This window comes from Pongo abelii, chromosome 2 (assembly GCF_028885655.2).
Source record: "Pongo abelii isolate AG06213 chromosome 2, NHGRI_mPonAbe1-v2.0_pri, whole genome shotgun sequence".
Taxonomy (NCBI): domain Eukaryota; kingdom Metazoa; phylum Chordata; class Mammalia; order Primates; family Hominidae; genus Pongo; species Pongo abelii.
This window is the reverse complement of record NC_085928.1, coordinates 150,627,054-150,640,472: the sequence shown is the minus strand read 5'-3', so window position 1 is coordinate 150,640,472 and position 13,419 is coordinate 150,627,054. Positions and strand designations below refer to the sequence as shown.

The 13,419-nt window shown below is 45.1% G+C and overlaps 1 protein-coding gene across 2 annotated transcripts in view; it reads right to left on the bottom strand.

The window, feature by feature from the left end:
• Positions 1 to 13,419, bottom strand: part of SPSB4 (splA/ryanodine receptor domain and SOCS box containing 4) — a 134,326-nt gene that overhangs the window by 35,631 nt on the left and 85,276 nt on the right. The window contains exon 3 of one of the 2 annotated variants that reach the window (XM_002814107.6): positions 2,134 to 3,606. The exons of the other annotated variant lie outside the window; for it this stretch is intronic. Coding sequence (XP_002814153.1) covers positions 3,479 to 3,606 — 128 coding nt within the window. The 3' untranslated portion in view covers positions 2,134 to 3,478. Of the gene's footprint in view, positions 1 to 2,133; positions 3,607 to 13,419 lie in introns of those variants that run through there. 2 annotated transcript variants of the gene reach the window in all.

The following is a 13,419-nucleotide window of genomic DNA, read 5'->3' as shown; positions in this document are numbered from 1 at the left end:
AGAATGTGCCAAGCATGGGACGGGGCTGGGCCTGGGTTATAATGGACTCTGGCGCTGGGGAATGGTCATGAGTTCCCAGGATGTCTGCTGGGGAGAGGCCCTTGGTCGTGTGTGTGTCTGTGTGTGGGTGCACTTGCATGCCTGCAGGGAGCACAATTGCACAAGCAAGCCTGGAGGTGTGTGGGGCTCACACACAGGGATGCTGAGCTGCAGCTTGGGCAGGAGTGGCAGCACAGGGGCTCCCTTTCCTCAGCTCAACTCATTGGGGCTCGGGAGTTCCCACTTTGAGAAGGTTGGGAGAGCCAGAAGTCCCCCCATGACCTGGAGATCCATGCCCTTTCAGGTATTTGGCTCCCTCTCATTTCTTCAGTACTCAGCATCTTCCCAGAGGGCCTCTCCCCATCACCCTCAATTACTGGGTCCCTTTTCTCCCTGGCTCTAGCCCACCCACTTCTTATCTCCACCCTCTGACATCATCTGTTTCTTTGCTTGTGTGTCCTGTCTCTCCCTTAGAATGTGAGCTCTGATACAGCAGGGCCAGATTTCCTTATTCATGTTCTCATATTAGTGCTGAGTGCATGAAAAATGCCTCATAAATACCTGGGAAAAGGTGAGGGAATGAAAGGGCAAGAGATCCGGGAGGCCTCAAGGCCAGGTTCTTGGCTCTGGGAGGATCCTCTCCTCCCCGCTCCTCCTTGCAGTTTCCCATGGTCATCCCAGCTGCAGAGGCACATTCACCCACCACTCCGTCTTCGCTGAGCCCATGTGTCTGGTCTGGGCTGTGTGGGAAGGAGCAGGCAGAGGCCCTGCCTGTCAAAGGTCCATAGCTCCCTGGGCAGGTGAGACCACAGGGCAGAGGAGCTCAAGTCCCAGTGCTCAGGAGAGGGTCCTGGGCCCCAGGAGTGGCATCCTCAGGTCAGGACATGAAGAGCTGAATTCTCAGAAGAAGCAGAGATGGGGGGAGTAGTTAAAGAGGTCTTCCTCGAGGAAGCCACTCTAAGATAGATCCTTGAGAGGGTAAAGATGGGGAGGACATTGTTGGGGTGAGGGAAACCACATAAGTGAGGCTTGGAAGCCGAGATAAGACAGATGCATCCAAGCTGGAAAGCTGGTGCTGAGATGGGGACTCCATGAGCTGGGAGAGGAAGAGTCCCCAGTTACTGGCTACCTGGCTCAGCCAGCACAGTGTGCACAGAAGGAAGTGACTTCCCCAAGGTCATAGCACATAAATGATGAAGCTGGGACTCAAACCCAGGCTTCCTACACACAAAGCCTCAAAGCCCTCCATGCCATGGCCACAGGAAGCTGCCTTTGGCAAACAAAATGACTGAAAGCTGCCTGATGCAGAGCCCAGCCCTGAGGTCAGAGCTGGAAACATTACCCCTGGGGGCAGGTGCTGCAAGTTTGGTCTCTTGGTGGTCCTCAGGAAAGTTGTCTGCCCTTAAAATAACAAGTCTGGAGAGTGCCTCTTCCTCCAGGAAGCCTTCCCTTCATATTCTATTCTCATCCACCCCTCTTCATGAGCTCCTTCTCACTTTATTATGCTGTACGACACATCTCTGGGGATGAGATATATCAGCCTGGGCGCTAGGTCCCTGGAAATTGGCATAGTGCATGCTGTTGGCTGGTACTCCTGAGTGAATGCTATTCCAGTGCTTACCCAGACCCTATCCTGACTCTAACTCCTGAATTGCTACCAGCTCTGAGCCTGGCCTTTCTTCACACTCACGCTTCAACAATTTGCGCTGCTCCTTGGTGATAACATGCATTCGCTACAGTCACATCCAGCCCCACCTCCAGTCCACTTGGAAACTGGTGTTCCATAGGGTTTGCCCTGCCTGACCCTAAGCCCCTTTGCAGGGCTACCCCTTGGCTCTGGCAACAGGAGGCTGAGTTGTTTTTCCACCATAAGGTCAGCTTTGCATGGACCCAGGACACAGGCACATTCTCTTGTCCAGGGCAGACCTTTGCAAAATAGCTGGAGTTTGGGCTCAAGCAAGGACCACAAGTCAGAAGAGACAAGAAATGTCTAAAGAGGGATTCACGTGCCTGGCTTCTATCAGTCTGATGGACCAGGCAGGTTGATGGAAGAAGCTCTCTGGGTCCCTCCCCAAACAACATTTAATACGCAGCTGAAGGACTGAATGACAAACTTTATTAGAAACGCTCCTCATTCATCAGTCAAATTCACATTAAGGTGGGGGCAGTGGGGCGGGGAGGAAGAGGCAGTGCTGTCTGGGGCTCTGATATCCCACTGCTGCGATGATTTCCAGTTAAAAATGAGTCTGGGCAGAGAGTGTCTGAAACATATAAAAGGTGGCGGTAGCAGTGGCGGCGGAGGCAGCAGCAGCATTCCTGCGAGAGGACCAGGCTCGGAGCAGGTGGAGAATGTGTCTCCCATATCCACCCTTCCAGTCACAAGGCTGCCCCCACGGACCTCAAGCTGATAAATAAACAGCACATCACACACACATTTGAAACAGGAAACAAACTCGTAGAAGTCTCCTAAAGTGAAAAAATAATTTGCTCAAATAAAGCTTTGTGACAGCCATGCCGCACCCTGAATGGACGTTGCCCAGAGACCCTGACACTCCAGGAAGGCCCCCCAACCCAGGACACATCAGACTTGGGTGTCACAATGCCCCCAGTACCCCCATTAGCACCTTTGGACTAAGTACTGTCCTCTCCGCATTCCTCTTTTAAAATGCAAATGCTACTTAAAATAATGTTAAGGATACACTCTTCCCTGGGGCAAACCAGTCAGACTCATCTTCCCTGAAGAGAGGTGTCTAGGCATCTAGAGAACTGTGAGTCAGTGGCTGGGAAGGGGGGCACGTGGAAAGGGGTAGGTAAACAATGTTCAAAGAGGTAAGCCAGAAGGTGTCTCCACACTGCACTGTCCACTTGCCAGGTCTGCGGTTGGGCCTCCCGGGAACAGTCTCTCAAAGTGGCACAAAGTCCTAAAACGGTGTGACAATCCTGCTGCCCTGGCAAGGGGTGTGGGCCAGGAGGGGCACGGCGTCAGGCTGCTTTCATCATTCATTATTCAGAGGCAATTTTCTCCCTGCACTGGCTAATTTCTCCCTGGCCCTGTCTGCAACGGGGCACACAATAGAAAGTCTCCCACCTAAATGTTTTATTCATTCTCTTGAATAAGGAAACAGGCTCTCTGATCAATACGGTGGCTGCTGTGTCCTGGTTGGTGGCAGGATTTCCAGGAGGTGCAAACTCCAGGCTCTCTGTGGCTCCGAAGGAGGTGTCTGACTTGGGAGGGCTGCCTCGAGGGCAGTAGATACTGTTGGCAAGAGACCTTTCGTTTCCAAAGTTGGTACCACATTCTGGTCTTTGAAAGAACTGAGTGTCCTGGGGAGTCGGGAGAAGGGTAGATCCTTTCTCCTATGTGCCATGGGACTGTGAATGACAGGCGGGTTGGGCCCTGCGGTGTGTGTCTGTGTCTGTGCTGCCCATCAGGCTCGGCTCACTGGTACTGCAGATAGTTTTTGAGAGACTGAGGCAGGGGCAGGGAGCTGATGTCCTGCAGGCGCTGGCGGCCCAGGGCCGAGCGGACGGATCTCCGGCACAGGTCCATCAGTGGCAGGGGCTCGGCTGCAATGAGAGGGAAGCAGTTAGAGTGTGCCCCGTGCCATCCTGGCACCTTCTCATCCCAGCCCCCACTGCATACCGCCTCCTGCCCACTCCTCTGAGCTGGCCTTCAGGGCCAATGGCTTTTCCTCTGAGAAGATTTCTCTGGTTACATAAGCTGAAGGCCTAGAGCAGTGTTCATTAGACTGTGGAATGCAACCAGTGAGACTAAAGAGTCACAAAATCAATTCAATGGGTGGTGACCAGCAATAATTTTTTTTAAAAAAAGAGAAAATGGGAGCAATACCCATAGCAAGGATAAATATTGTTTCATGAAAGCCTTGTCTCTGGTCTCTGATGTAGGTGTTCAGCGTGTCTTTTTTTTTTTTTTTAGATGGAGTCTTGCTCTGTCGCCCAGGCTGGAGTGCAGTAGCACAATCTGGGCTCACTGCAAGCTCCGCCTCCTGGGTTCATGCCGTTCTCCTGCCTCAGCCTCCCTAGTAGCTGGGACTACAGGCGCCCGCCACCAGCCTGGCTAATTTTTTGTATTTTTAGTAGAGACAGAGTTTCACTGTGTTAGCCAGGATGGTCTCGATCTCCTGACCTCGTGATCGCCCTTCTCGGCCTCCCAAAGTGCTGGGATTACAGGCGTGAGCCACCGCACCCGGCCTAGTGTGTCTTAATGTGAAAAGGACTTCTCACTGCAGGTCATGATGGAAAATGTTTAAAAGCTGGTGGCCTTGGGTGGATCTGCAGAGGGGTTTCCTCTACAAACAGGTTAGATTCTGAGAGGCTGTCTGAAATGCCTGTGAACCCTGAAACTTCCCCTATAGCTTTCCTTGATGGTCAGCAGCGGGTTGCATTTTCTTCCAGGACCTAGTTCTGGAAAAATTTGTAAGTTAAAATCCATAAATAATGGAACCACTGGACATAGGACCAGTTAAACCAACTTTAACTAGGTTTATTGCAGACACCCTTATTAAGCTCTTATTCTGGTCCAGGCCCTCTGATTAGCCCTGGGGATACAGGGATAACTAAGCTAGCACCAGAGGCAGCTCTGGAAGAGGGTGAGGGCGGGCAGGGGGGTGGTGGAGGCTCATGATCTGGGATTTTAAATAGGTGAATCATTTTAATAAAGTGTAATATATGCAATAATTCCTAAATATACAGGTACAGAAACGAGAATTTCTTATATAGAAGAGCTGTTTGAAAGCTTCACAGAGAGGACACATTATGGGGTTTTGAAGAGTGAATAGGAGGGTTAAAGGCACATGAGGGTGGGGAGGGTATCCTAGGCAGAGAGAACAGGCAAAGGCAAAGGAGGAATAAAACAGGACAGGCTGGAAGTTTGTGGGGAGAGGAACAGTGCTGATCAGTTAGCATCAGCTGGAAGGAAGATGATGATGGTGATCACATGGCATCTGGTATGGTTTGTACAGGCCTGGTTTCCCCAATCCTCCAGGAATACGCTGGAAGCCTGAACCTGCATCTTAATACTTTTTTGGTAATAGAATAAATGATATTCATAAACATCCTATAATGTACTAAGATACAACAAAACTGTTGAGTGGTAAATACTAACACAAGAGCTGTGATAGGAATAGTACCACAGAGAAAGGCCCTCTACAGATCCACCCAAGGCCTGCAGCTTTCAAACATTTTTTTATCATGACCTGCAGTGAGAAGTACTTTTTACATGGGAATGTAGTCAAGAGTCAAGAATATGTTTCATAGGAATTTTTATTTACCTGAGCTGCAGAGTTAATAAGGGGAGCCATTAAAATTAAAGTGGGGCTCGGGGAGCATGCTTTGGAAGCTGTGCACAAGAGTACATCCAGCTCTCCTTCACTTGAGGCCAGATCCCAAGGCTATCTGCAGGGAGCACTAGTGGCTTCAAACACTCACCTCTGTATCCTCTTTTTTATCTTTTTTTTTTTTTTATTTTTTGTATCCTCTTTTTAAAAAAATTATTTATTATTTTTATTGTATAATTCCACTTGTACAAAATCTCCAGAATAGTCAAATATGGAGACAGTATATTGATTCTCATACAAAATGAGGCTGGACAGGGGAAGCCCAGCCATGCCCTATTTTCCAGGCGCAGAAGGCTGATCGCTCACCTCCCAGTCACCCAATCACTGTGCCTAGGCCAACATTTGACAACCCTCCCTCAGGGTGTCCCCATCTCTCCTCCAGCAACACCCTTGTACCCAGTTCTCCCACTCCCTGTCCCCCATCTGGCATCAGGAAAACTGAGCTGTTAAAGTTTCAAAATCATTGGCAGACTTTAAGAGATTTTCTTATCACTTTAATGCCCTAGGCATATAATAGGTATTCAACGCCCAAAATGCTTAGCCTTGTCAGCAAACCCAACTCCCTGTGTGTTGCCTGCCCAATTAAGGGCTGAAGAGGACAGAATGCCTTTTATCTTCATCTCTCTGCAGTCACTGAAATCAATCTAGAGCCTAAATTCCAAAGGAAGAAAGAAAAGGAGTTCAGAGTACGTTGCTAGCTCTAAATGTGAAATATAAATCATCTCTCCTAACTTCTGAGGGGAGAGTAAACTAACAATTCCAAAGTGCACAGAGAAAGTCCTTGAGTTCCTGCCCCCACTGTGGAACTTTAAGAGCTCAGAGGATGCCCAACGTTGGCTGCGCCCATTCCCTTGGCTCTTCTTTCTCACCTCCCCTGGCTTTGAGGCTTTTCTTAGAACTACCAAATGTCAAAGCTTGGAAATAATCACCTAGATAGGAAGGGAAGCACAGAATTTTCCAGTATGGGAGCTATTCTTAGAACTATTTTTTGACTAAAGATAAAACTGAAAAAGAATCACTGTTCATAAAGGTGAATATCCAAATGGCCAATAAACATATGTAAAAGTGCTCAACTTCATGAATCATCAGGAAAGTAGAAATTAATACCATAATATGACTCTGCTACATACCAACAAGGAAGACTAAAATGATGACATCCTCTTTCCTGTGATGCCCGGGACTGAAGTCTGGAGTGATGAAGACGCCTGATAGGATCTGCTTAGAAGTTGTCAAATATTTAGCCAAAATTCAGAGTTAACTACATAGCTTGTCCTCCAATCCAGGTTTGCTCAAACAGCTGTGGTGATTCAAAGATTGTCTATGTAGACTCAACTGATGAACAAATAAATGTCCCTGACACTGTTAGGAGCTATTAATTTGGTCTTTTCTAAAAATAGGCTTTTCTTCTACTTTTTATTGTCTACTTATATTTAATGTGTATATTAATGTAAAAATGAGGACTCATATGTTTGTCTACTTCTAAATTTTTATTCATTCTGTAACTCTCAGACGTAATTAAGATAACATAATGAAAAGAAGCAGCAGGCAAACTGCAAATTCTGTGAGACAGGAAAAAAACTCTGGTGCTCTCTTGAAAGCGCCACCTCCTGGCTGGAGGCCAACCAACTCAGGACATTACAGCTACTCATGACAGAACAACCTTGCTCCAAGGAAGGAGAAACAGGAGTTAATTCCACTGCCTGCCAAATCCTGGCTAGCAAGTGGGTCCCAAGTCTGTCCATATTACAACCTCACTGCTAGCATAACCAGCATTAGAGAAAGCCAGCACACTAAACATATCTATAACCAAAGACTCTCACAGAGTCTACTTCATTCCCCTGCCACCTCCACCAGAGCAGGTGCTGGTATCCACAGCTGGGAGACCTGAAGACAGATCCCATCATAGGACTCTTTGCAAACATTTCCCAGCACCAGCCCAGAGCCTGGTAGCCCCACTGCATGGTTAGACCCAGAAGAGCAATACCAATCTTTGCAGTCCAGCTCTCAGGTAGCCCCGTCCCTAGGGGAAGCAGGAGAGTACCACATCAAGGTGAATAAAAATCCACCAACCAAGTATCTGCTGTCTTCAAGAGACTCACCTAGCACATAAGGACTCACATAAACTTAAGGTAAAGTGGGGTTTCCATTCAAATGGAAACCAGAAGCAAGCAAGAGTAGCTATTCTTATATCAGACAAAACAGGTTTTAAAGCAACAACAGTTTAAAAAGACAAAGAGGGGGCCAAGCGTGGTGGCTCAGACCTGTAATCCCAGCACATTGGGAGGCCAAGGTGGGCAGATCACAAAGTCAGGAGATTGAGACCATCCTGGCTAACACAGTGAAACCCCATTTCTACTAGAAATACAAAAAATTAGCCGGGCATGGTGGCGGGTGCCTGTAGTCCCAGCTACTCGGGAGGCTGAGGCAGGAGAATGGCGTGAACCTGGGAGGCGGAGCTTGCAATGAGCTGAGATCACGCCACTGCACTCCAGCCTGGGTGACAGAGTGAGACTCTGTCTCAAAAAAAAAAAAAAAAAAAAAAGACAAAGAGAGACATTATATCATAATGAAAGGATCAGTCCAAGAGGAAAATATCACAATCCTAAATATATATGTACCTAACACAGGAGCTCCCAAATTTATAAAACAATTATGACTAGACATAAGAAATGAGATAGACAACTACACAACAATAGTGGGGGACTTCAATGCTCCACTGACAGCACTAGACAGTTCACCAAGACAGAGTCAACAAAGAAACAATGCAGTTCAACTATACCCTAGAACAAATGGACTTAACAAATATTTACAGAACATTCTACCCAACAACTGCAGAATATACATTCTTTTCTTCAGCCCATGGAACATTCTCCAAGATAGACTACATGATAGGCCACAAAACAAGTCTCAATAAATTTAAGAAAATCAAACTTATATCAAGTATCCTCTCAGACTACAGTGGAATAAAATTGGAAATTAACTCCAAAAGGAACTCTCAAAACTATACAAATACATGGAAATTAAATAATCTGCTCCTGAATGATCTTTGGGCAACAATGAAATCAAGATGGAAATGTAAAAATTCTTTGAATGGAACAATAATAGTGACACAACTTATAAAAACCTCTGGGATACAGTCAAAGCAGTGCTAAGAGGAAAGTTCATAGCATTAAATGCTTACATCAAAAAGCTGAAAGAACATGAATAGACAATCTAAGGTCACACCTCAAGGAACTAGGGAAACAGGAACAAACTAAACTCAAACTCAGCAGAAGAAAATAAATAACAAAGATCACAGCAGAACTAAATGAAATTGAAACAAAAAATACAAAAGATAAATAAAACAAAAAGCCAGTTCTTTGAAAAGACAAACAAAATTGATAGACCATTAATGAGAATAACCAAGAAAAGACAAGAGAAGATCCAAATAAGTTCAATTAGAAACAAAACAGGAGATATTACAACTGATACCACAGAAATACAAAAGTGCATTCACAGGAATTATTAACACCTTTACACATACAAACTAGAAAACTTAAAGGAGATAGAAAAATTTCTTGAAATATACAACCTTCCTAGATTAAATCAGGAAGAAATAGAAATTCCGAACAGACCAGTAACAAGTAGTGAAATTGAAATGATAATAAAAAAATTGCCACCAAAAAAAAAAGTCAAGGACCAGATGGATTCACAGCTGAATTCTATCAGGTATTCAAAAAAGAATTGGTACTAATCTTTCTGAAACGATTCCACTGCTGCTGCTGCTGCCTATAGACTTTCAGATCATCTCCCTCTTCTGTGTCAGGGAAAGCTCCTGGCTGGTGCGGACACAACCCAATAGCAGTTTAATATGTAATATTGAAAAACTGGGGGGGTGGAGCCAAGATGGCCGAATAGGAACAGCTCCAATCTACAGCTCCCAGTGTGAGCGACGCAGAAGATGGGTGATTTCTGCATTTCCAACTGAGGTACTGGGTTCATCTCACAGGGGAGTGCCGGACAGTGGGTGCAGGACAGTGGGTGCAGTGCGCCGTGCATGAGCCGAAGCAGGGTGAGGCATCACCTCGCCTGGGAAGTGCAAGGGGTCAGGGAATTCCCTTTCCTAGTCAAAGAAAGGGGTGACAGATGGCACCTGGAAAATCGGGTCACTCCCACCCTAATACTGCGTTCTTCCAACAGGCTTAACAAATGGCACAACAGGAGATTATATTCCGCACCTGGCTCGGAGGGTCCTACGCCCATGGAGCCTTGCTCTTTGCTAGCACAGCAGTCTGAGATCAAACTGCAAGGCAGCAGCAAGGCTGGGGGAGGGGCGCCCACGATCGCTCAGGCTTGATTAGATAAACAAAGCGGCCAGGAAGCTCGAACTGGGTGGATCCCAGCACAGTGCAAGGAGGCCTGCCTGCCTCTGTAGGCTCCACCTCTGGGCGCAGGGCACAGACAAACAAAAGACAGCAATAACCTCTGCAGTCTTAAATGTCCCTGTCTGACAGCTTTGAAGAGAGTAGTGGCTCTCCCAGCACGCAGCTTGAGATCTGAGAATAGGCAGACTGCCTCTTCAAGTGGGTCCCTGACCCCCGAGTAGCCTAAATGGGAGGCAACCCCAGTAGGGGCAGACTGACACCTCACACGGCCAGGTACTCCTCTGAGACAAAACTTCCCAAGAAACGATCAGGCAGCAGCATTTGCGGTTCACCAATATCCGCTGTTCTGCAGCCACCGCTGCTGATACCCAGGCAAACAGGGTCTGGAGTGGACCACCAGTAAACTCCAACAGACCTGCAGCTGAGGGTCCTGACTGTTAGAAGGAAAACTAACAAACAGAAAGGACATCCACACCAAAAACCCATCTGTACATCACCATCATCAAAGACCAAACGTAGATAAAACCACAAAGATGGGGAAAAAACAGAGCAGAAAAACCGGAAACTCTAAAAATCAGAGCACCTCTCCTCCTCCAAAGGAACACAGCTCCTCACCAGCAATGGAACAAAGCTGGATGGAGAATGACTTTGACGAGTTGAGAGAGGAAGGCTTCAGAAGATCAAACTACTCCAAGCTAAAGGAGGAAGTTTGAACCAATGGCAAAGAAGTTAAAAACTTTGAAAAAAAATTAGACGAATGGATAACTAGAATAACCAATTCAGAGAAATCCTTAAAGGACCTGATGGAGCTGAAAACCAAGGCACAAGAACTACGTGACAAATGCACAAGCCTCAGTAACTGATGCGATCAACTGGAAGAAAGGGTATCAGCGATGGAAGACGAAATGAATGAAATGAAGCGTGAAGAGAAGTTTAGAGAAAAAAGAATAAAAAGAAATGAATAAAGCCTTCAAGAAATAAGTGACTATGTGAAAAGACGAAATCTACGTCTAACTGGTGTACCTGAAAGTGACGGGGAGAATGGAACCAAGTTGGAAAACACTCTGCAGGATATTATCCAGGAGAACTTCCCCAATCTAGCAAGGCGGGCCAACATTCGAATTTAGGAAATACCGAGAATGCCACAAAGATACTCCTCGAGAAGAGCAACTCCAAGACACATAATTGTCAGATTCACCAAAGTTGAAATGAAGGAAAAAGTGTTAAGGGCAGCTGAGAGAAAGGTTGGGTTACCCACAAAGGGAAGCTCATCAGACTAACAGCGGATCTCTCGGCAGAAACTCTACAAGCCAGAAGAGAGTGGGGGCCAATATTCAACATTCTTAAAGAAAAGAATTTTCAACCCACAATTTCATATCCAGCCAAACTAAGCTTCATAAGTGAAGGAGAAATAAAATACTTCACAGACAAGCAAATGCTGAGAGATTTTGTCACCACCAGGCCTGCCCTACAAGAGCTCCTGAAGGAAGCACTAAACATGGAAAGGAACAACTGGTACCAGCCACTGCAAAAACATGCCAAATTGTAAAGACCATTGAGGCTAGGAAGAAACTGCATCAACTAACAAGCAAAATAACCAGCTAACATCATAATGACAGGATCAAATTCACACATAACAATACTAATCTTAAATGCAAATGGGGTAAATGCCCCAGTTAAAAGACACAGACTGGCAAATTGGATAAAGAGTCAAGACCCATCAGTGTGCTGTATTCAGGAAACCCATCTCACGTGCAGAGACACACATAGGCCCAAAATAAAGGGATGGAGGAAGATTACCAAGCAAAAGAAAACAAAAAAAGGCAGGGGTTGCAATCCTAGTCTCTGATAAAACAGACTTTAAACCAACAAAGATCAAAAGAGACAAAGAAGGTCATTACATAATGGTAAAGGGATCAATTCAACAAGAAGAACTAACTATCCTAAATATATATGCACCCAATACAGGAGCACACAGATTCATAAAGGAAGTCCTTACTGACCTACAAAGAGACGTAGACTCCCACACAATAATAATGGGAGACTTTAACACCCCACTGTCAACATTAGACAGATCAACGAGACAGAAAGTTAACAAGGATATCCAGGAATTGAACTCAGCTCTGCACCAAGTGGACCTAATAGACATCTACAGAACTCTCCACCCCAAATCAACAGAATATACATTCTTTTCAGTACCACACCACACCTATTCCAAAATTGACCACATAGTTGGAAGTAAAACACTCCTCAGCAAATGTAAAAGAACAGAAATTATAACAAACTGTCTCTCAGACCACAGTGCAATCAAACTAGAACTCAGGATTAAGAAACTCACTCAAAACTGCTCAACTACATGGAAACTGAACAACCTGCTCCTGAATGACTACTGGGTACATAACGAAATGAAGGCAGAAATAAAGATGTTCTTTGAAACCAACGAGAACAAAGACACAACATACCAGAATCTCTGGGACACATTCAAAGCAGTGTGTAGAGGGAAATTTATAGCACTAAATGCCCACAAGAGAAAGCAGGAAAGATCTAAAATTGACACCCTAACATCACAATTAAAAGAACTAGAGAAGCAAGAGCAAACACATTCAAAAGCTAGCAGAAGGCAAGAAATAACTAAGATCAGAGCAGAACAGAAGGAAATACAGACACAAAAAACTCTTCAAAAAATCAATGAATCCAGGAGCTGGTTTTTGGAAAAGATCAACAAAATTGATAGACCACTAGCAAGACTAATAAAGAAGAAAAGAGAGAAGAATCAAATAGATGCAATAAAAAATGACAAAGGGGATATCACCACTAATCCCACAGAAATACAAACTACCATCAGAGAATACTATAAACACCTCTGTGCAAATAAACTAGAAAATCTAGAAGAAATGGATAAATTCCTCAACACATACACTCTCCCAAGACTAAACCAGGAAGAAGTTGAGTCTCTGAATAGACCAATAACAGGCTCTGAAATTGAGGCAATAATTAATAGCTTACCAACCAAAAAAAGTCTAGGACCAGATAGATTCACAGCCGAATTCTACCAGAGGTTCAAGGAGGAGCTAATACCATTCCTTCTGAAACTATTCCAATCAATAGAAAAAGAGGGAATCCTACCTAACTCATTTTATGAGGCCAGCATCATCCTGATACCAAAGCCTGGCAGAGACACAACAAAAAAAGAGAATTTTAGACCAATATCCTTGATGAACATTGATGCAAAAATCCTCAATAAAATACTGGCAAACCGAATCCAGCAACACATCAAAAAGCTTATCCACCATGATCAAGTGGGCTTCATCCCTGGGATGCAAGTCTGGTTCAACATATGAAAATCAATAAGCATAATCCAGCATATAAACAGAACCAAAGACAAAAACCACATGATTATCTCAATAAATACAGAAAAGTCCTTTGACAAAATTCAACAACCCTTCATGCTAAAAACTCTCAATAAATTAGGTACTGATGAGACATATCTCAAAATAATAAGAGCTATCTATGACAAACCCACAGGCAATATTATACCAAATGGGCAAAAACTGGAAGCATTCCCTTTGAAAACTGGCACAAGACAGGGATGTCCTCTCTCACCACTCCTATTCAACATAGTGTTGGAAGTTCTGGCCAGGGCAATCAGGCAGGAGAAG